General features: G+C 55.7%; 1 protein-coding gene across 2 annotated transcripts in view; it reads right to left on the minus strand.

The window, feature by feature from the left end:
- The window catches only part of SNED1 (sushi, nidogen and EGF like domains 1), an 85,518-nt gene that overhangs the window by 9,209 nt on the left and 54,417 nt on the right, over nt 1–21,892 (minus strand). For both annotated transcript variants that reach the window (XM_028105201.2, XM_028105200.2), the window contains exons 17-28: nt 21,778–21,891; nt 21,339–21,452; nt 20,253–20,366; nt 19,587–19,883; nt 17,978–18,161; nt 16,051–16,163; nt 14,931–15,212; nt 13,670–13,814; nt 13,505–13,587; nt 11,809–11,922; nt 2,473–2,589; nt 1,755–1,842 (exon numbers count right to left, since the gene is read on the minus strand). In XM_028105201.2, coding sequence (XP_027961002.1) covers nt 1,755–1,842; nt 2,473–2,589; nt 11,809–11,922; nt 13,505–13,587; nt 13,670–13,814; nt 14,931–15,212; nt 16,051–16,163; nt 17,978–18,161; nt 19,587–19,883; nt 20,253–20,366; nt 21,339–21,452; nt 21,778–21,891 — 1,765 coding nt within the window. The remainder of the gene's footprint in view (nt 1–1,754; nt 1,843–2,472; nt 2,590–11,808; nt 11,923–13,504; nt 13,588–13,669; nt 13,815–14,930; nt 15,213–16,050; nt 16,164–17,977; nt 18,162–19,586; nt 19,884–20,252; nt 20,367–21,338; nt 21,453–21,777; nt 21,892) is intronic.

The following is a 21,892-nucleotide window of genomic DNA, read 5'->3' on the forward strand; positions in this document are numbered from 1 at the left end:
GAAATGGAGCCCACTGCTGCAGGGGCCCTTCCGGGACACTGAGGTGGGAGAGCACAGCCAGCGGATATGGGGCTTGCAGGGGCATATTGCAAACCCACAGCAGCTACTAGAGGCTTAGACCAGACAGGTGTAACCAGGGAACCAACAGTGCTGGCAAGTTAGAAGCCTAAGGAACAATTAATCCCAAAGTAGGCAGGAAAAGAGAAAAAAAGGAAAAATCAGATGGGACACATAGAAAGCACACAGCAATATGGTGCATTTAAACCCAATCACATCAGTCATTACAGTAATGTGTAAATGATGTAGACACTCCAGTAAAAACTGGAGATGTCCGATGTAAAGCCGAATACAAGAACGTGATGTTCAGACGCATATGGTTTAGAGTGAAAGTATGGGAAGCTGTTGATGGGTCCGGGGCTCTTGTTGTCAGGTACTTGGTGGTCCTAGCAGGTCACTAGCAGGTACTGGGGTCACTGGTACAGTTGGAACAGGGCGGGGGGCACTGCGGATTAGGGCTGCCATTCCACAGAACCCAGATTCAGACGGTCTGTACACATGGATCCTCAGGGCCCAGTGCAGATCAGGATGCCCTGTGTTTTCCTGCTCTGGGGTAAGTCGGGCTTCATGTCCAAGTTCAAATCAAGCCTTCTGCATGGTTTCCCTGCATCCCACCCAGAATGACCTTCAGACACGTAATCGAACAGTTCACTCCTCGGCTTGGCATCCTCAGCAGCTCCCCATTTCAAAAAAACACATGCCAGAGTCCTTACAAGGGCCTCCAAAGCCCTGCTGGATTCCCCCTGCCCTGCCCGACTACCGCTCCCCCTTGCTCCCCTCCAGCCCCAACTTGCTGCTCCTCAGACAAGCAGACATGCTCCTGATTTTGGGCCTTGGCAACTGATAATTTGACTTTCTGGAATGTTCTTCCCTCAGATATCCCTCACCCCCTCCATGTCTGTTCAATGTCATGTTTCCGTGAGGCTTCCCTTGACACCCTGTTTAATGCTGCAGCCGGCCCCTCCCTGTCCCCAACCCTGGCTCTCCTGGGCCCAACTCTTCATCTCTTCCTTTTCCCCAGCCCTGACCGCCTTCTAGAACACTACATAACATCCTCCTGCTCCTTGTGCACGGCTTCCCTTGTCTGGAATGTGACGATCGCGAGGGCAGGGCTTGGGCGGGTTCTGTTCACTGGCATGTGCTGAGTGTGTAGAGCTGTGCCTGGCACACAGTAGGTGCTTTTAAGAATTTGCGGACTGAATAGATTGTAAGTGTGAACCACAGAGTCACAGAGTGTTAGCAGGAAAGGTCCTATGAGGTGAGCCAGGCAAGCTCTCCCTCTACAGCCCATTTTACAGATGGGGAAACAGGCATGAATGTCCTGACTTCACGGCAGGGCGGAGACTCGAGTTCCCCCGTGCTGCTGTTGATCTTTCCAGGGGGCTCTGAAGCAGAGAGGATAGGAATGGCATCTCCTGGCATCGATGTATCCATGGCCCTGCCATCCAGTGGCGAGGGACTGATGCCACTCGAGGGAAAGCAGGCCCTGGGGCTCAGGAGCCGGGAGACTGTCATTCCCTGCACAGGCTCAGTGCCTCCGGATTCGCCACGTGGAGGGAATGGGTGCAAACCCCCGTGCGACCCTGACCCCTAGAGCTCCTCAGGGCTTATGAGCGTGGGTGTGCTGGACTTTGTGAAGGCACTTCTGGAAGTCAGGAACTTTCCACAAATGTGGTGAAAGCAGGAAAGAAACTTACATGTGGTGACAGGCACCTCCTTCCCAGACCGGCACGGCCTTTGTTTCTGAGAAGAGCCGAGTGCAGGGCTGGGGCACCTTTTTACAGGCTGCCGGCACAAAGGAAAAGGGGCTTACAGGGACGCCATGCTGAGAAAGCGCTCTTCATGCACCCTGGGACGGCACCCTTCCTGCAACCTCGGGGGCTGCTTGAGTCCTGGAAGCCCCCAGGCTGCTTTCCCTTAGGGCTGGCGGGAGTCTCTTGACAGGCGTTGGGATGGTGCAGCTGGGGTGGGGGCTCCTGTCCACCCACCTCCCATCTTCAGTCCCACATTCTTCTTAGGGAGGGAGGCCTGTGGCTTTTTGTCCTCTTACCACCACGTCTGGCCCCTGAACCAAAGAGCCCCCTGTACCCACCTCTGGCTCTGGGGCGCTCCATGTCCTTTGCTTTCTGGCTGCCCCCAGACCCCCCCCCCCCCCCGCCCCGAACTTGTCTGGGCAGCACCGTTCACCCTGGCGGTTCGGGGCAGTGAGAGGCTGAGTGGCTCACTGCCTCTCAGTATCCCTACGTGGGCACTCGGAAGTCTGGGGCACTGAGGCTGGGTCCCTGTCCTGGCACCTCGAGGTTTGAGGTCCTTATGGCAAAGCCACCCTGGGCCCAGTGGGCCCAGAATAGCCTGCTGTGACAAGTGTCTTGAAGCCCTGATGGTCCCCATGGGAGGGAGTGGTCCCCGACTCACCAAGCTCACAGCGTCTGCCTTTGAATCCCGGGTTGCAGTCACAGCTGTGGGTATCCACACCTGGCACGCAGGTGCCTCCGTTCTGACAGGGGTTTTCTGAACAGTTCCCAGGGGTGTCTGCGGACAAGCCACGAACAGTTAGTTGCCAGGACCCCAGAAGGAGGCCTGTCAACATTTCCATTTCTCTGTGCCCCTCTCTTTCTCTTGTTAAAGAATTTCAAAGCGGTTCACAGAAACCATTTCACCTTTAAATACAGCAACTGTCTAATATGTACAGACTTTACAAACTTTTATATAAGCACAATGCTGTTATTGGGAAATCAGCAGTAGCTCCTTAGTACCCTAAGAATTTGCAGTCCTTGTTCAGGTTTCCCCAATCATCTTAAAACCTCATTTCCAGCTGGTCTGATCTCATTAGGGTTCATAAGGACACACTGCTGTAGTTTGATGTGTCTCTTAATCTGTAACTTTTTATCTTCCTCGCCTCTGCATTTATTTTTTTTCCCCTCTGCATTTATTAGAGAAACCAGGTCATTTGTCCTGTAGAATGCCCCTCCTGGATTTTACTTTATGCTTTCTTGTGGCATTAACTCATCCCCCATCGCCACATTTCCTGTAAACCAATAATCAGAGAGAGGGGCTTGATAGGATTCAGGTTCACGCGGTCTTTGCAGGACTGCTTCACCGTTCACCCACTCCAGGAGGCATGACAGGTCTCCAGTTCCAGCTTTAGTGATATGAGGACCGATCACTGGTTCAGCATTGGCAGCCTGATTAATCCAGGAGAAAATTCTGATGGGCTCTGCACCAGACGGCTCGAGTGGCCATGGAGGTCTTGAGTCTAGGTCGCAGATCCATCATCTCACGAGGGCCGCATCTAACCCAGCCTGTCACTCTTCTCTCTCTCTAGCCAGAAAGTCTTCTATGAAGACCTGTTTTCCCTTGCCCACCACGTGGTCACCCTGAATTATAGTCCATCCAGGCAAGGCCAGACAAATGCTTCATTCCTGTCCTTGATTTGTACACTTGCAAAGTAAGCGTTGGTCCCCAGCCTGCTCTAGGGACCAGCACATTGTGCTTTCTTTCAGCGTCATCATGAACTCATAGATTCTTATGTGTTTGAAGAGGGTCAGTCTGCTGCTGCCATTAGTCTTTTCGATGCCCCAATTATTCATCCTCAGCCTGTGGGAGCCTTCCGGGTTGACTCCTGTGCCCTTTAGACACAATCCCAGTTGTTTTTGAAAAGTTTGCTTGTTTTACAAGTACGTCCTGGGCACGTTTTGTCCATATTCTTCTTCAGGCTTGGAATCAGCCACTTCTCAAAGACCTCTGGTTCCTTTTATTGGGCACCTAGAGCCCACAGTCTGGGTGGCCAAGGTGCTCACTGCTCCTGGGGTGTCAGTGCTTGAGGCCTTTTCAGTAGACAGAACTAGGAACTTAGATTTAAAAATAAAATAAACAAATTGTTCGCTTATATCAATAGTTAAGGGAGGGGCTCCTGGGTGGCTCAGTAGGTTGGGTGGCTGCCTTCAGCTTGGGTCGTGATCCCGGGATCCTGGGATCGAGCCCTGCGTTGGGCTCCCTGCTCAGCGAGAGCCTGCTTCTCCCTCTCCCTCTGCCTCTGCCTGCCGCTCTGCCTACTTGTGCTCTCTCTCTCTCTCTGTCAGGTAAATAAATAAAATCTTTAAAAAGAAATAGTTAAGGGAAACACAGGACTTTTACTTAACTTCCTTGATTTAAAAAAATTTTTTTTAATTTTTTGGGGGGTTTCCTGTTTTTATTTAAATTCAGTTAATTAACATACAGTGTATTATTAGTTTCAGAGGTAGAGGTCAGTGAGTCATCAGTTGCATAGAACACCAGTGCTCGTTCCATCACGTGCCCTCCTTCATGCCCATCCCCCAGTTTCCCCAGCCCCTCCCCGAACAACCCTCAGTTTCTTTCCTATGCATAAGAGTCTCTTATGGTTTGTCTCTCTCTCTGATTTCATCTTGTTTTATTCTTCCCAGGTTTGTTTTTTTTTCCTAACTGGAATCATGCTGTATGTATTGTTTTTTGATGTGCTTGTTGGAGATGTTCTCAGCCTTGCACACTCTTTTTATCCATTCTATAGTCCACAGAAATAGTGTCACTGTTTGGGTTGCTTCATTCTGCTGTTATAATTATGCCCACTTTTGTGCACAAACTTGAGCACAGGGGCTGGAATTTGAGGGAAAGAGTGTCAGTTTGAGCCGCTGGTAACCTGAGGTGGAGGCGTGTTGACTTGGCATTGAGCAGGTGGCAGGCAGTGCATGCTGACTTGGGCAGGAGGGCGGCGGGACTGTGAATTTGGGACCCCCTGGCCTATGGCATTGTGTATGATGGGGATGTGGCTGGTTTTGCTCCTGGTCATGAATTCCCTTAACTTTTGTTTTTCTGGGAAACTCTCTCTCTCCTTCTATTCTGAATGAAAGCCTTGCTGGATGGAGTATTCTTGGCTGTAGATTTTTTTGTTTTAGCAGTTGGAATTTATCATGCTGTTTTCTTCTGGCCTGCAGTTTCTGCTGAAAAATCCACCAATAGCCATATGGGGTTTCCCTTGTATGTCACTGCTTTCCTTTCTCTTGGCTGCTTTTAAAATTCTCTCTTTCTCACTACTTTCAGCCATCTTATTTACTTTGTGTCTTGGTGCAGACCTCTTTGGGTTGGTTGTGTTGGGGGCTCTCTGTGCCTCCTGGATCTGGATTTCTTTCCTTCCCCAGATTCAAGAAGTTTTTGGCTATTATTTCTTCAGACAAATCTTCTGCCCCCTTTTCTCGCTCTCCTCCTTCTGGGATCCCTATCATGCGACCGTTATGCTTGACAGTGTCACTCAGTTCCCTGGGTCTCTTCTCTTTTGTGTATTTCTTTTCCCACTCATCTGCTTGGCTTGATTACTTTCCACGACTCTGTCCTCCAGGCGGCTGATCTGTTCTTCTGCTTCCTCTTGCTTGCTATTTATTCAGGTGGTCTATTTTTATTTCCATTTAGTGAGTCCAGTAGCTCTAATTGGTCTTTTTTTCGTCTCCTATCTCTTGGTGGAGGGTCTCATGGAGGTCCTGCACTCCTTTCTCAATTCTAGCAAGTATCTTTATGAGCATTACTTTAAATTCGCTATCAGACATATTACTTATCTCCATTTCACTTAGGTCTCCTGCTCTTATTTTGTTCCACTCTTTCATTTGGGACATACTCCTCTGTCTCCTCATTCTGTCTCTTGCGTTGTCTGTTTCTCTGTGTTAGGAGAGTCAGCTATGTCTCCTACACTTAAAAGTAGTGGCTTTATGAAGAAGAGGTTCTGCAGCGCAATGTCTCCTTTTCACCAGAAAATAGTACTTCAGGGGGTGTCTCCTATGTGTGTTGCTCCTGGGGTGTCCTACCGTTGTGGCTGGGACGTGTTTGCCTTCAGTCCAGCCTGCTATGACTGTTTGCATGTTGAGGGCAGAGTCTGGTGCCCGTGGTGTTACTGGGCCTGTCTGGGGTTGTCTTGGGCTTGAGTCGAGTCAGACTAGGTGTTTGCCAGAGATGCAGTAGCACCAAACTGCAGGCACTTTCCCTGTGTTGTCCCCGGAGAAGCTTTTGTTGGTGGGTGGGGCCTGCAGTCAGACCAGCTGCCTGCCCCCAGCCCACTGCTGGGGTCACAGTCAGACGGGTGTGTGGTTATCTTCCACTCTCCCTGGGGCAGGACTCACTTTGGAGTGGTGCTGACCTTGTCTGCACTGCGCACACACTGCCAGGCTTGTGGCACCGCTTTGACGGGATCTTGCCCAGAGTGATTGGAGGTGGCGGATCTGCTTCTTTGTGGCCTCTTGTCTGTGCCAGGCTGTGGAGTCTGTTCTGCCAGTTTTTGGGCTGCTTTCTGGGTTATTTATGCCAACATGGGTGCTGTCTAGGCGGCCACGTGGCAAGAGGTGAGCCCAGGGTCATCCTACTCTGCCACCTTCCCAGCAGCCTCTCAAAAATTTTTAATTTTTTAAGAAGATTTTATTTGAGAGAGAGAGAATGAGTGGCGTGGGGAAAGGGCAGAGGGACAAGCAGACTCCCTGCTCAGCGAGCAGCCCCACTCAGGGCCTGATTCCAGGACCCTGAGATCATGACCTGAGCTGAAGTCAGATGCTCAACTGAATGAGCCTCCCAGGTACCCCTTAACTTCCTTGATTTTATGTTGTATTTCTTTACACTGAAAATCTTGGTGACATTGATATAATTATTTTCATTATCCCACAATGTAGATGTAACAGTTCTAAAAAAAATATTACCAGTACTAGCATTAAGAGCTTTGAGTGCCACTTTAAATTTCTTGGTGTTCTTCTTGTAATAAGAATTTTTCTTAGAATATATCCCTCTAGGAATGAATAGTCAGAAAGCTGTTTTTAAAATCACTTGAAATACCTTTTTCCTGTGTGGTTATGCCATCAACATGATAAAGGAGTTTATTTCAGTTTGCTTTCAATGTTTAGGTCTTGCTTTTTATGTGTGTCATTAAAATTTTTTTTCTTGGTTCTAAAATGTAAACTATACAGATCCATTCGGAGAAGTCTAGCATCCATCTCCATACTTTTACTTCCTTGTTCTTTCCTTCCTCATATAACCATTTTATTAATTTTATTTCTTTTTAAATATAAGAAAATAGGTATATTCATATTTCCCTTCCCACTTTCCTACACAAAGTGGATACCCTAGACACTGTTCTGCACATTACATTTTAAAAACTGCTTTATTGAGATATAAGATACATACCATATAATTCACCCATTTTAAGTTTTTAGCATATTCAAAGATATGTACATCCATCACAGTAATCAGTTTTGGAATGTTTTTATCATTTTCCCTTTAGCTGTCACCCCCCCCATACCTCTACCCCTACCCTCAGTCCCAAGCAACCACTGGTCTACGTTCTGTCGCTGTAGATTTCCCTATTCTGGACTCATATGAATGGAATAATATTATATGGAGCCCTTTGTGACTAGCTTCTTTACTTAGTATGATGTTTTCAAGGTTCATCTTGTAGTTTGTGTCAGGACTTCGTATGGTCGGATAATATCCATCATGTGGATAGATCACATTTTGTTTATCCATTCTTCAGCCAGTGGACATTTTGGTTGTTTCCATCTTTTGGCAATGGTGCATAATGCTATTACGAACATTCATGTACAAGACCCTGTGTGGGCATCTGTTTTCATTTCTCTTGGGTATATACCTAGGAGTGGGATTTTTTGGGTCATATGATAACTCTGTGTTTAATTCTTTGAGGAACTACCAGACTGTTTTTTTACCCCAGAGCAGCTGTACCACTCTGCATTCCCACCAGCAGTGTTTGAGGTCCAGCTTCTACACATCCTCACTGTGCTTGTTGCATCTCTTCATTCCAGCCATCCTAGTGACTATGAAGTGGCGTCTCATTGTGGCCTTGATTAGCATTTCCCTGATGACTGATGATGTCAGTCATCTTTTTCATGGGCTTGTTGGCCATTTGTGTATCTTCGTTGGAGAAATAAGTGTTCAGATCCTTTGCCTATTTCTTAATTGGATTATTTCCTTTTATTCGGTCGTATGAGTTCCTTATATATTTTAGATACAAATGTCTTTCAGGTATATGATTTGCAAATATTTTCTGTCATTCTGTGGGTTGCCTTCTCATTCCTTGATGGCATCCTTTGAAGCACAAAAAGCTTTACATTTTGAGGGAGTCCAGTCTGTCTTTTTTTCGTCTTTTGTTGCTCATGCTTTTGGTGTCATATCTAAAATCTTTTGCCAAATCCAAGGTCATGAAGATTTATGTCTGTTTTTTTCTAAGAGTTTTATAGTTTTAATTCTTAGGTTTAGGTATTTGATCTATTTTTAGTTAATTTTGTATATGATGTGAGGTAGGGATCTGACTTCATTCTTTTGCATGTGGATATCCAGTGTTCCCAGCACCACTGGTTGAAGACTGTTCCTTCCTCCATTGAATGGTCTTAGCCCCTTGTTGAAATCAGTTGACCACAGATGTATGGGTTTATTTTTTGACTCTCAATTCTATTCCATTTATCGTAAGTCTTTGTGCCAGTATCTCACTGACCTGATTACCATTGCTTTGTAGTAAGTTTGAGAATGGGTGTCAAATAGGACATGAAATTTAGACACTATAAACAATTGTCCGGAGATATTTTATGACAACCTTACAGGACATGGCAGTGTGCAGGGGTACTTAGAACCTGTGAGCCTGTGCCAGTAGTACTCACTCTTTGTAACTGGGGCACCAGGCTGCAGAGCCTGACTGATAATTCGTTCCATTCCTGGGCAGCTAAGGCCTGAAACCTGCAGTTCCTGAAGCAGTGGGGTTTCTACCAGGGCACTGCCCACTATAGCCTCATCCTGTGAAGTCAGCCCCCCTGAATCCTGAGTTTATCATGACACACATCCCCATTAAAGTAAAAAAACCAAGAAAACAAAAAAACAAGCCCAGAGAGATGGCTGTTTTGAATAGGGTGGGAGCAGGGGTAGGACTGCAGTCTGGGTGGTGGCAGTGGGTGGCTCCTATGTGACAATAAGTTACCGAGTACAGAGACTTAAGCTCTGCCCTTGCCTGCTATCGCCCAAGGGTGGAAACTGCCTGCCTCTCTCCGGTGTCCAGGGGATAAAACCAGGAGAGTTCCAAAGCCCCGATGGGGTGAGAATTTGGGGAAAACAGAAAGAATTCTTTGACAGCCTCAGTGTCCACTCCAGATCCGCATGGTGGCAGGTTACAATCTTGGGGACCCTCCTCCATGAGCTTCCCCTAGGAGCTTGAAGGTGTGGCCCTAACCTGGAGAATTGCCTGATGAGGAAATGCCAGTCAAGAGTGTTAATTGTGCTCGTTGGGTGTCTAGGGCTCTCTGGAGATCCTTCTTTCTGTGAGAAAGGAAAGTCTAACAGCTTCCAGAGGAAGTGAGCAGATAACCTACAAGGAAACAAGAGCAAGACTGACACCCATGGACAGCAGCACTGGACAGAAGATAACAGGGGAAGTGTTTGAAGAACTGAAGGTAGAGGACCTCTGAACCTCGAATTTTATACCCACTCCAATTGCCCTTCAAATAGGAGAGCTACTAAGAGCATTTTCAGGCATAGAGGGCCTCAAACACTTGGCCAGGTAAAGTACAAACAAGTACTTTGATGGGACTCGACAAGCTGATTGTAAACTTTTATAGAAATGCAAAGGACCAAGAGCAGGCAACACTGAGGTCAAAGTGAGCAGGCGGGCACTGCAGGACAGCAAGCCTCGCCTCACCAAAGATAGTGCCGTTGAAACCCCTGGTGTTGGCTCCAGGAAGTCCAAACAGTGCAACAGAGCAGTGGACCCAGAGCCTTTGGTCAATTCCAATGAAAAGATGCTTGACCGTATCAGCATCCAAAAGACACAAATCCAGATCCCAAGGGGCACACTTCACACCCATACTGCTGGCAGGATCTGGAAACCCGGCAAGATCAGGTCTGGAGAGACTGGATTAACCACGTCTCTTGATCACAGCTGGTGGGACCGTAAACTGATGTCCTCACTTAGAAAACAGCCTAGGGTTCTCTTGTGATTTGGGCTTTCAGGCGTCCCAAGCCCTAGCATTTGTATTCTCGCACATGTGCAAGAAGATGTATGTAAAAAGAGCAGAGCGGCCCTGCTGAGGGCCCTGCCGAGCCAAGCCGATGAGGCTGGGGTGAAGTCACCCGCGGAGCAGACGCTCAGTAGTGAGTGAGTGAGCTGTGGCCGCACGCAGCAGCACTGACCAGCTCACTGCAGACGCGGGCGAGGACACTTCGGGGAGGCTGTGCGCAGCCAGACACTCACCTTGAAACGAGAAACCTACAGCTGTTCAGGCACACGAGGGTATGTAGTGCGGGCCCTTCTCCCCTCTGCCCACCGTGCGGCAGAGCAGAGGGGCTATAAACACAGAATCCAGGCTCGAGGTTCACGGGGGGACAGCAGCAAGATACGAGTTCCTATTCACGTTCTAGTTCATGGTCCGCTTCCAGATCTGAGGCCGTCATCTTAGCAAAGGCTAACTTACTAAACTAAACAGAAGGGGCTGTCATGGACCCATACTAGATGTAACAGGAGCGAAAAACCATGATTCACTGGGCACACCTGGGGGCTGTTAATGATTTTTTTCCCTATTTATCACCTAAAATCACTTTTGCCCCCCCCCCCAGCCAGCCTGCCTCCCTCACGTTTGCAGACGCTGCAGACTCTGCAGGGACATCTGGGGCCAGTCTGGTGCCACCTTGCATCTCTCCCTCAGAAGGGACCCAGGAGAGTTCATTCACATCCCACTAGTTCCTGAGTTTTATGAAATGAAACGTCTGATATTGGGAAGGGCTAACATAACACAAACCGTCTGATGAAATGTGTGCTTGTTTCACTTGTGAAGCAACAGCGACATGCGTGTCTTTACTCTGAACCCCACCTTAACTAAGAGAATCATTCACTGGCTGCGTCGACTCACAGACCAGCCCTCCTGCTGCTCACCAGGGCCGACTCCTGCTTCAGGCCTCACACCCGGAGGGGGGCCTGCTGGGCTGCGGCTTTATTTGCCGCCACGCCCTCTGACGCAGGTGCTCTTGATGCAGCTCTCCTTGGGCAGCCTGAGGCAGGTCTGCAGGTGAGATGCGCCTTCAGAGGGGGCATCCTGGGCACTTGGCTCACCCTTAGCGAGTACCCTGCCTTCCTCGGGGTCTGGTTGATGCAGGAGCACAGTCTGAACCACTGGGTCCTAGAAGAACTGCCCCTGGAGGGACAGAGCCCCAAGGGTTAGAGAGAGGAGGGAAGGTAGAGCCAGAATCTGAATTGGTGTAAGGAACATGTGCCAAAAGTGAAATGCCCTGTAAGAATGTCCTGTAGAAGTGTCTCTGCGCCGTCTCACCAGACAGGCCCTGTGCCCTGTGTGGTCAGCAAGGCCCTGCTGGCCCCTTGCACCGAGCACGGGTGGTGGCCTGCCCAGCAATCCTCCATGTGGAGCATGCTCAGCAGCTGCCCCTCCATGACCGCTGCGTCCTGCTCAACATCTCCTCTGTGGAGAGGCGAGGGGTGAGCTCAGCTTTACGTGGAGGGAAGGAGGGGCTGTCGGCAATGGAGGGCCAGTCCCTCCGGGGCAGACCTGGGTAGTTTGGGAGGGTCTGCTCTTCAGGCTTGTTCCTTGTCTGTAAAAGTGTGGTGTGGTTCACCCCACCCTTTCTAGGACGGTGTGCTTGGCTGCCCCTTGGGCGGTGCTGAGTCTCCCACTTCTTCACTATGGGTGCCCCCCCCCATGGTCCTTAAGGCCCCCTAGGATGTTCAGTGCTGCAAGTCCATGCCTGCTGACTTACTTTCCATGTCCTTGTCACTGCCATGTTCAGGAAGCTGGAGGGCCAGGCTGACCTGCTCAGGCACCTGCTTGGGGGTCTCCTCCGTGTTCTCAAGCTGCACTGGAGCTGTGGGTTCTAGGAGAAATCAGAATGTCCCAGCGTGCTGGCCCCGTAGCCTTCTGCCTCATGCCCAGGATTGTTTCTGGGCCACCTTCTTGAGCTGCTTCTCTCTCTCATGGTATAGAGATTGCCGTGGTGAGGGCTCGGTGTGGCCCATTCATCTGCAGGCCATCCCCACCACTGGGGCACAGAGTCCCCTGGGCCCCACAGCTGCCTCCAGTAGGACAGCTTTTCTCCAGGTGGGGGCCAGCCCTCACCCTCCTGCTGAACCTCAGTGCTGCTTTAGTGAAGGTCACCAGTGGCCCGAGGCTGGGCCAAATGTCCTATCTGACCCAGTGGCCCCATCCTTCTAGGTGGCTGATGCTGTGCTGTCCTTCTTATGGTCAAATTCCGCTCTCCTCTCCCTCCACCCCTGCTTCTTGGGGGCTATGGTGCCTCCTCCCCCTACATCTACCCTCAGGCAGACCTTGCACTTGGCCAACCCTATATGCAAGTTAGCTTCTCTGTGGGGTCCCTGCCTGTGCGCTTTGGCTTTTTATGACTGCTTCTGTGGCTTTAGGAGGGTGTCTGGGTCACAGCCCAGCCCGCCCAGCTTCCCAGACACCTCTTCCTGGTCATCATGTCCAGTGAGCCCTTCTGCTGCTCCTCCTCTGGTCGCCGGGGCTGCAACGCCCCCACCTGCTCATCGCTGTCCCTTTTCTTCCCTGGCCTGGGAATGTTTATGCTGGTTGAAAATTTTCACTAAACTGGTAGTTAGGTTCTGTGCCAGGGAATTCCATGAGAACAGGACCTGATTTACAGGTGAGGACGAGGCCCGGCTGCCCTGCCTGGGGTCCTGAGGGCCTTTGGCGAGGGCGGCGGGGGGAGGTGGCCAGTGGGCATGTTGCTCGTGGCCTGCTGTGCCACGGTCTTGGGCAAGACCTGCTGCAGACAGATGCCTGGCCCACCCCCTCCTGCTAAGCCTTGTGGGAAAGGGCCAGCCCATCTGGACCCATTGCCCATGCCCTGTGCTGCTGGGGCCAGGCCGAGCAGCCCACTGCTCTGCCACATGTGGTCCTGCTGGCCCAGGCTGAGCAGGATCTGAACCCGGGACACGGTCTCTTACTGTGACGGAGAGGTACAGTCCGCAGACTGTGATGTGCATGCCAATCACCTGGCTCCTTATTAAAGACCGATTCCAACTGCACAGCTCTGGGTGGGATCCTGCCCGTCTAGGGGCCCCGGGCGAGGCTGGTGCTGCTGGTCCAAGGATCTCACTTTGAGCAGCAAGGGGTTAGATGGTGTCGTGCTCTCCTGCTTCCTGCTCACTAAGCTACCCTGTGACTCCTGGCTTGGCAAGCCCGGCTTCCGCGCCTCAGACCTCCTTCTGGCCCCGAGCCCTGCCAGCAGCTGTACTTCGACCCATTCTGCTGTGTCGGGAAGGCCCCCGTGAGCCCGTGCAGCTGTGAGGGCCTGCGTGGTGTTGCATCCCTGCTGGAGGCGGTATCGGGCGCTGGGGGTGGTCTTTAAGTCCAGGTGTTAGGGGCTCGTCCCTCATCGTGCACGGGGACAAGGAGGAGGTGGCAGTGAGGCCCCTGGGGCTGGCCGAGGCACTCACGCGATCTCATGGTGGCCGATTTGCCAGGCAAGCCCCCAAACTTGGCACTCACTCGCCCTCTGCCGTCCACCAGCTCTGAGAACCTGCCAAGGGAGTCACCACGGGTCACCGCCGCGGAGTACATGCCTGGGGCCACGCGCTCTGGGGGGATGGCCGAGGCTGCACCTGGGGCCCGGGGTCTGGGTTTCAGGTGCGTCGCGGTCACTGAGCAGGCGCAGCTCTGGCAGGCGTGCGGGCGGGGGTCTGTTTCTGAGCACCCGGGGATGTAGTCCCTCCCTGTGCCAGCGTCTGTCAGCGCCGTCCCTCGAGGCTGCAGGTGGGTGGGAGGAGTGGGTGGCTGCTCAAGTCTCGTTCTGCCAGGCACCCCCAGAGGGGAGCACTGGAGACGGCGTGCGCGGCCCCAAGGCCTCATGGTGGCTTTGTGGGGCCTCATGGTGGGTTTGTGTCTTCCTAGGAAGCCCCAGGCCCTGCTCCCTGCCCACCCCCTGCATCCCATCCCAGGAGTCACAGGGCCAGCTCGTCTAGCCCACCCTGGACCGCAGATCTCCACCTGCAGGGCATGGCCAGCCACTTGGACCTGACAGAACACCTGAGAGAGGCCCCCCCCCAACATGCCCGGAGAGTGAGGGCAAGGCTTCTCTGTGGGTCCTTGTGCCCTAACTGTGCCCCCCAGCCCTCCCTCAGGCAGGTGTGCCTGCAGCTGCGCAGGGTCTGACCCTCCTGCCAGGTGCCCATGTGTCTGCTCTCTGGCGCTCTGTTGTGGCCCAGCCACTGTCCGCCACCCTGCTCCCTGTTGCCCTCCCCGAAGCATCCATCCGGATGCACCATCTCCCCACAGCATGTCTGTGCTCCAGCATAGCAGCAGGGTTGTGCAGGATCTGGTGGGGCCCTGTGGGCCTCCTGGGCACTGAGGAGCAGACCACATCCTTCGTGTGGCCTGAGGCTCTGCGCTCCTCAGCTGTTTCCCCCCTCCACCTGTCCACCTGAGTCTTCCTTCCTGCCTCTCCCAGGCCGCCCCTCCCTGTGGCCATCCTTCTGCCCGGAGGCTCCTTGTGGGTCAGGCCTGGCTGCAAGGCCACTCCCTGGGGACAAGGTCAGGAGCAATATGCTTATGTCTACAAATTCCCAGTGCACGGACCCTGCACTAACTGTCCATGAGTCCTTACCTCCTCACCGATTTTCACACCCCCAAATTCTCCTGTGTGAACACAGTCCTGCTTTGCGGTTGTCTGATGTCACTGGGACAGTGTCGCCTGTGCGGGTGCTGGGGCTGAGCTGTCTCCTGGGCAAGGATGCCACACCCCAAGGAGGGCAGCCCAGGCCGCTGTCCTGCTGGGGGCCCGCAGTGAGCACGAGGGGCTGGGCCGTCTTCCTGGCCCCATCAGTGGCCGCCCCCGCCCCACTGTCCCTGCAGGACCGTACTTACAGGTGATGATGTAGAGGTGAGCAGGCTCGCTGTGCAGTTGGTCGCCCTCAGTGCTCTGCACGGCGGTCACCGACAGCTGGTAGCGCCGTCCTGGCAGCAGGTCCCGCACCGTGTAGGACGTCAGCCTCCCGTTAGGGACGTAGCGGCTCTTGGTGCTCTGGCTGGTGGTCACGTTGATGACGTACGCCTCCAGCAAGGTACTTGGAGTGGGGGTGTCCCAGACCACATGGGCAGAGGTGGCCGTGACTCTGGCGGCTGTCAGGTTTGCTGGCGGCAGGGGCCCTGATAGGCACGGAGCAGGGGAGGGAGGTGAAAGGGGCCACCACCGAGTTTAAAAAGATCTGACACGACTGCTGAAGTCTCCCGGAAGCCCCATGTGGTCATGATGGACAACCTGACAGTCCTAAAGGGTGATGTGGAGGGGTGTTTGCAGCTGGGTCAGCAGCAGCGCATTCTTCTGCCCGAGAGGCCCCCCAGCATGCTGCCTGGAAGCAGCCACGGAGGCCCCGTCCCTGGGCAGCCTGTCAGCATATTCTTTTGATTCCTTAAGCCTGGCTGTGTGCACCCTCCCCTGGGGTGTGGGAGGGGGCCAGACGGGCAGGGAGTGGGCCGGGGTCCCCGCACTCAGGGTCAGCGCCAGGACTTGAGCTGGCCCTCACCCCCCCCGCCCCCCCGCCCCGCCCCCCGCCCATGGGCTGTCCATGCGCCTCCCCGAGCCGGGCTGTTCTGGAACCTGAAACCGAGGCCCTGGCCAGACCTTCCCTCACCACGCACCCCTCCTTGTTCACGGGTCCCCCTGGCGTGGACAACATGGCACTCTGGCCCCCTCCATATTGGGGTGGTGAGGGCCAGGCCTCCTCCCCACCAGATACCATGAAGATCAGGGACTGGACAGTGTGGACATTCACCTGCATGCCCTCTGGCCTTTTGCTTCTGACCCCTGTCTGGTAGGAGCCCAGGAGCCTTTGGGTGCTGGAAGCAGAGGGCTTCCTGGCATGCCCACCCTTCCTGGCGCCTGTGGGGAAGACCTCTGGTGTGCCAGGGCCACTTTGGTAGGACTCAGGCTGGAGGGAGGTGAGAGCTTCCAAAGGTCCCACAAAACCTGAGGTCATGTACTCACGAGTCCACACGTGCAGTGGGGCCGAGGCCAGGCTCTCGGTGGGAGGCTCCTGTCCCCCACGCCCGCTGAGGGCAGTCACCTGGATGGTGTATCTCCTTCCTGGCAACAGGGCCCTGGGGGAGGGAGGCCAGGGAGAGACTCCACTGCCAGACTGTAACTCCTTCCACACAGGCGGGCCTAGTTGTGGGTGGTCCTGCAGGTGGCCTCCAGAATGACCAGATTTGTGGCCTGAGACCCGTGTGTTCTTCAGGTGGGAGCTACTCCCTGGTCTGTCTGTCTAGTACAGGGCAGGGGTCAGGAACGGCCCACACCTGCCTGGGATGGCTAGGTGCAGAGACTGGTGTTCGGGCAGGAGAGGCCAGAAAGGGGCACTTGGAGGTCATTGTGCAGAAGAGGGTCAACAAGGAGGCCCCACCGCCCTTCTGGGTGGCCCTCTGCGGGAGTTCCCGGCACCCTCATGGATGAGAGGACCTCGCTGCCCCCACACCTCTGTGCAGCGTGGTTCACGCTGAGCACCCGCTTCCTCCTGGGTGCCCCGAATCGACAGCAGGCAGGGGTGCCCCGGGGCCAGCCCCCGATAAAAACCCTGGGCTCTGCGTCTCTCCTGGGCTCCCCTGAAGACAGCACCTCACACCTGGTGGTGGCCTGTGTAACTCCAGGGGGAGGGGCCCCGGAAGCTCAGGCCTGGTCCCCCGACTTCTCCCTTCCTGTGCGTTGTACCATTTCTCTGTTATGAATCCCAGCTGGGGGCACGACCTCTGCTGAGTCTGGGGGGGCCCTGGTGAGTCACCGAGCCGGGTGGTCCTGGGGACCCTGACTCAGTCACCAAGTGCCCACCCAGGGCCTCACGTGTGTTTTTGTCACACCAGTCCTTGGAAGTGGGCAGGACATCAATCAAGAAAGGTCACAGCAACACTTAAAACACAAAGCAGAGTCTCGTTTCCAGCACAGCAGGCAAGCAAAATAGGGTCTTGGTGAGTCCGCCAACCAGAAATGAGCAACCGTGTGGGTGGCTCAGGGATGCGGACAGGACGAGTGCCCCGCCTGGCCTGGCTGGCCTGCCCCCGACCCCTGTCTGCCTTCCAGACACCCCTTCCCACGGCCACGGCCTGTGGCGGCTCTGGGCAGGATGTTGCTGGTCTGTCCCCACAGAGCCAGCCTGGGCGTCTGCTGTGTCAGAGGCGCAACTGAATAGGTGGGGGTCTCCTCAACTGGAGCTGTGTTCACTCTGCAGGCACAGGGACCCCAGCCGGACTTCTCCCCACTCTCCTCTCTTCTAGCACTGCTCCCAGCAGGTGTCAGAAGCCTCCCTGGCTGGCGAGCCACCTCCAGTGGGCCGAGGCCGTGGTCTGAGCCTTCACTGTGGGGCCGTTCCAGCTTTTACTTCAGTCCTCAGCCAGTCTGAATGACTGACGTTCCTGTGAGTTGTATTTACTTTGTAGTTTTGTTTGTATTTGATTTGTAATAATTAAGCGTAAGATGTTTATATGGCTAGCTTAAGGTTCTAACATATGATTTGAACAATATAAAAATTTAAGGCAAGTATAGGGGTGCCCTGTGCCTCCTTTTCAGAGGGGCCCGCGTGACTCAGGCTAGGACAGCTCTGTGCTGCTCTTTGGGTGGCTCGGTCTCATCTGTGCAGGAGGCACAACCCCCCAAGTTTTAGAGCATTCCCTACTTTGTCAGGGCCCTTTTAAACACCTGTCTGGTAGCACCTGTGACGGGACAAGGCAGGACTGAGGCCTGGGACAAAGGGGGGCTCTGCCTGTCAGAGTTGAGCAGGTGCTTGGGCAACACAGGAGGTGCACACACCCCTGCTTCTCAAGGTGGGCAGGGCAGGTGGGGAGTGGCAGGGGAGGGGCACAGAGGGAGAAAGGAGGAAGCCCCAGAGCCCCGAGGGAAGTGAAGGCCGGCCACTTGCTCTTACCCGAACGTGAACCTGTCCACACTCTTGTCCATATCGGTGGACTGGTCCTCCTGGGCCTCAGGACGCCGGATGGACACGCGGACACTGCTGACGGTGGCGTGACGGATCCTGTGCAGAGCCCACCGCACTGAGATGGTGCTGGCTGTCACGTTGGTGACCTCAAGGCCCTCAACCGGGCGGGGTCCTAGGGGGCAACGGGCCCCTCAGCTGATGCTGGCACCTCCTCGCTCCAGGGGAGGGCAGGGGCTTGAGACCATAAGACAGGGCTCGGGAAGTGTGCTGGGGGGTCACCGAGAGGGGCCCAAACGAGGTGCCGGCCCACCTGGGCTTGCTGGTGCGGCCTTCAGCCACAGTGGGACTAGGGTCAATTGGACAGGCTCCTGCCTGGGGTGGGGAGTGCAGGCGGCTCCCCCAGAGGCCTGCGGTCTTGCCTATTTAGACATGCCAGGCGGTGGGGCGGGGCCCTGGGGACACACGGACCGTGGGACCTCCTTTTTCTTTTCCCTGGCTGTTTTGGCTGCACTGGACAGTGAACATTTGGGTGATGCTGGGGCCTACCAAGGAGGGAAGCTGGGAAAATCCTGGGCTACCTTGGGGAAGGGTCTGGGTGAACCACAGGGGCCGGGAGGGGAGCTCTTTTCTCCTGACAGTGAGGTGCGCAGTCTGTTGGGCAGTGGTCCTTCCTGCCCACCCTCGTCTCCCGGGGAGACCCCACCCTCACTCTGTCGGTGGAGGGGTGGGGATGCCATTTCTTCGTAAAGCCAAGCTCAGGCTGAGCCCGCTCTGCCCCACAAGCTCACTCAGGTCCTCCTGCTGGCCCATGAGCATCCTCTGCCTCGGCCTCCCCCACCTGTGCTGAGTTTCTCATCTCATCCCTCACTTGGCCCTCAGTGTCCTCAGGGTCAGTGTCTGGTTCGGGCTGGCAGGTGGCCCTGGGCACCTTCGTCCTCCCACAGAATCCCTGTCCGTGCCTCTGAGCATTCTCGCCTTCCCCAGCCTGAGTCCCCGCTGGTGAGTCCTGGCTGTCTGGCTTCACAGTGCTCCCGGGGCTGGCCCTGCCTGCCTGCTTTGACCTGTGCCAGCACCCGGTACGGTGGGAGCAGACCCCTTGTGTGCTGGCCACACTCTGAACCCCTGCCAGCTGCCCTCACAGGCCCTCCGTGCTGCCTAGGGGACCACTGCCCCGTCCGTGCTCCATCCTCCAGCATCTAGCACCCCCTCCCACAGTCTCCTGCGGTCCCATGGCCTCTGCCCACCGTTGGTTCCCCCCGCTGGAGGACCAGGTCCTCCCCTGTAGATCCCAGAAGCAGATGACCCTAGACTACGCTTCCCCCTCCTGTGCAGCTGCACCCCCAGAGGCCCCTTCCTGCCGGCCCCCTTCTCTAGAACTACCACCAGCAGGCTTCCTCCCCACCCCCTCAGCGTGTTGGGGTGACCTCCTAGGCCCCTTGCCTGTGCCTTCAGCACCCCCAACATGGGCTGGCCCCTGGCAGGTGCCTTCTCGGGGAGCCCACCCTCCCCCGGGCCTCACTCCTAAGCCCCGGCGCGTTGGGGCCCCTGGCCAGTGCGCCTCTCCGGTGGCCGCAGACACATCCAGGTGGGCACTCACGTGTGCGGGCGAGCAGCAGCACCGGCCTGCTGATGTCGTTCTTGTTGTTGGCGTTGCGCTTGACCGAGAACACGGAGATGTTGTAGGCTCTGCCGGCTGCGAGGGCCCGCAGCTGGTGCGAGGAGCGGCTCCGGTCCACAAAGTCTGTGCGGCGGTAGGCACCGTCCGAGGAGGTGTAGGTGACCGCATAGCCGTCGAGCATCTGCCTGGCGGCCTGGCCCTCAGGTGGACGCCAGGAGATGGAGACCCCACTCTCTTCCACTCGCTCCACCTTGAGGGCCGTTGGTGGGAAGAGCTCTTCAGGGTTCCCGTCAAGAACAAGGGAAGGGGGTGGTCAGCTGTCAGCCACGGAAGCCCTGGCCCCCAGCCAGACGTCTCACCTGGTGGCTCTGGGGTCCGCCACCCCCGGCGGAGGTGAGCGACTGCAGGTGGGGAGCCAGCTCCTGTTGCCACAGTGGCCCCCTCTCCACCTGGTCTCTGGCCAGGGCCTCCTGGAGGGTCTCAGGTGTGTGTGCACAGGTGACTGCATGCCTCCTGGGCCGCTAGATACCCCTCCCTGCTTCGTGGGAAACTAGACGCTCTGCCCTGGGGGGTGCTCAGCACTTGGGTCTGTGCCCTCTGGGGGACGAGGGGCTGCCTCCTGTGCTCGCACCTTTGCCACCTCACCTTTGGCACAGTCCTCGCCCGTGTAGCCCACTTTGCAGGTGCAGCTGTGGGACCCATTGCCGGCCAAGCAGTAGCCGTGGCCCCCACAGGGGCTGGAGAAGCAGGGGTCGCTCACTGGGGAAGAGGAAAGGAGCAGTGAACACTGGGCCGTACCCGCTCCCCCAGAGGGACCCCTGCTCTCGGGGGGCCACAGGTCCTTCCTGTGTAGGCATGGTGGTGGGGTGGATGTGGGTGGAGCCCTCCCAGGCAGCAATCTGAGGAGGTGAAGGAGGGGACACGCAGGGCTTTCCAGAGCTCTCCTCAAGAGGCTGGCTCAGAGACAGAGCCTGGGCATCCCACCACCGCCCCAAGCCCAAGTAGCCTGGCAGGCGGTGACTCAGGGTAGGGTGAGCACAGTGCTGCCCCTCCTGGGGAGAACCTGGCAGCCAGGGCAGCCTCCCTCTGCCCCGGGGCTGTGGGCACCCAGGGGACCTGAGTTCCCTAGGCCAGGGCCGGGGCCCGCAGTTTCCCACTGAAGCCACAGGAGCTCCCTTATCACTGTCACGGCCACTAACCTTGGTCCTCCGTGTGTGCCCTCACCCACCCCAAGCTTCTGCAGTGAGGCTCCCTGGCCACAAGCAGCCCCCATGGTGCTTATGCCTGGGCTCCCAGGCCCCGCAGTCCCTGGGCCCTAGGCCTTCGACCTCGAGTTCAGCCTTCACTGCCCTGCAGCCCCGCACACCCCACCCAGTAGGGTGCTGCCAGCCAAGCCCAGCCTGGGGGCTAGGACATGATGTGCCCCCGGGACACACCCATCCTAGGAGGAGGAGCTGAGACCAGCAAATTGAAGGGACAGTTGCAGAGAGTGGCAAGTTCTCTAAAGGAGGGAAGCGTGCGGAGAGCTCCCAGGTGTGTAAGGGGAGGTGAGCACCGGGACGCTGGGGCTGCAGTGAGCTCCGCCCGTCCATGGGGCCAGCTTGTCTCGGGGGGTGAGGGGGGCCACTGGAGGGGCAAGTGCAGGAGGCGGGTAGCTGGCATCAGGGGACCCAGCAGAGGCCAGAGGACAGGGCCTCTGGAGGAGTGGGGGCTTGGCCCCTGCCTCCCTACCTGTCTCACAGTGGTAGCCGAAGAAGCCCTCTGGGCAGACGCACAGGTAGGCCCCGCCATCGTTCTCACATCGGCCTCCGTGCTGGCAGGGGCTGGAGTGGCAGCCATCCACCTCTGGAGAACACCCAGAGAGTCGGCCAGAGCCGCCAGGGGGTGTCTGGGGGAGGGAGGAGAGGACAGCGGGAAGAAGGGAAGGGGGATCGAGGAGAGATGCCGGGGGGGGGGGTGGGTTGCTGGGGAAATCCCCCAAAGCCTCGGAGTTCCCTTCCTGGGGTGCCTCCCCCTGCCCTGGGGCCAGGGGCCCAGCCATGTCCCTCTGCTCTCCGCGTGGCCCAGGGTCGACGCTTGTTCAAAATAGGTTTGTCCAGGAGGTCCAGGGCATCTCGAATGTGGGTGAGGGCCCAGCCACTCAGGGGACCCAGCCGAGCACAGCCCCTACCTGTCTCGCAGTGGACTCCAGTGAAGCCTGCAGGGCACTGGCAGACAAAGGCCCCTGGGAGGTCCCTGCAGGAGCCTCCATTACGGCAGGGCTGCGCTTGGCACTCGTCTGTCTC

Source organism: Eumetopias jubatus, unplaced genomic scaffold (genome assembly GCF_037043125.1).
Source record: "Eumetopias jubatus isolate StellerSeaLion01/CBP00866 unplaced genomic scaffold, mEumJub1_p1.0 scaffold_3, whole genome shotgun sequence".
Taxonomy (NCBI): Eukaryota; Metazoa; Chordata; class Mammalia; order Carnivora; family Otariidae; genus Eumetopias; species Eumetopias jubatus.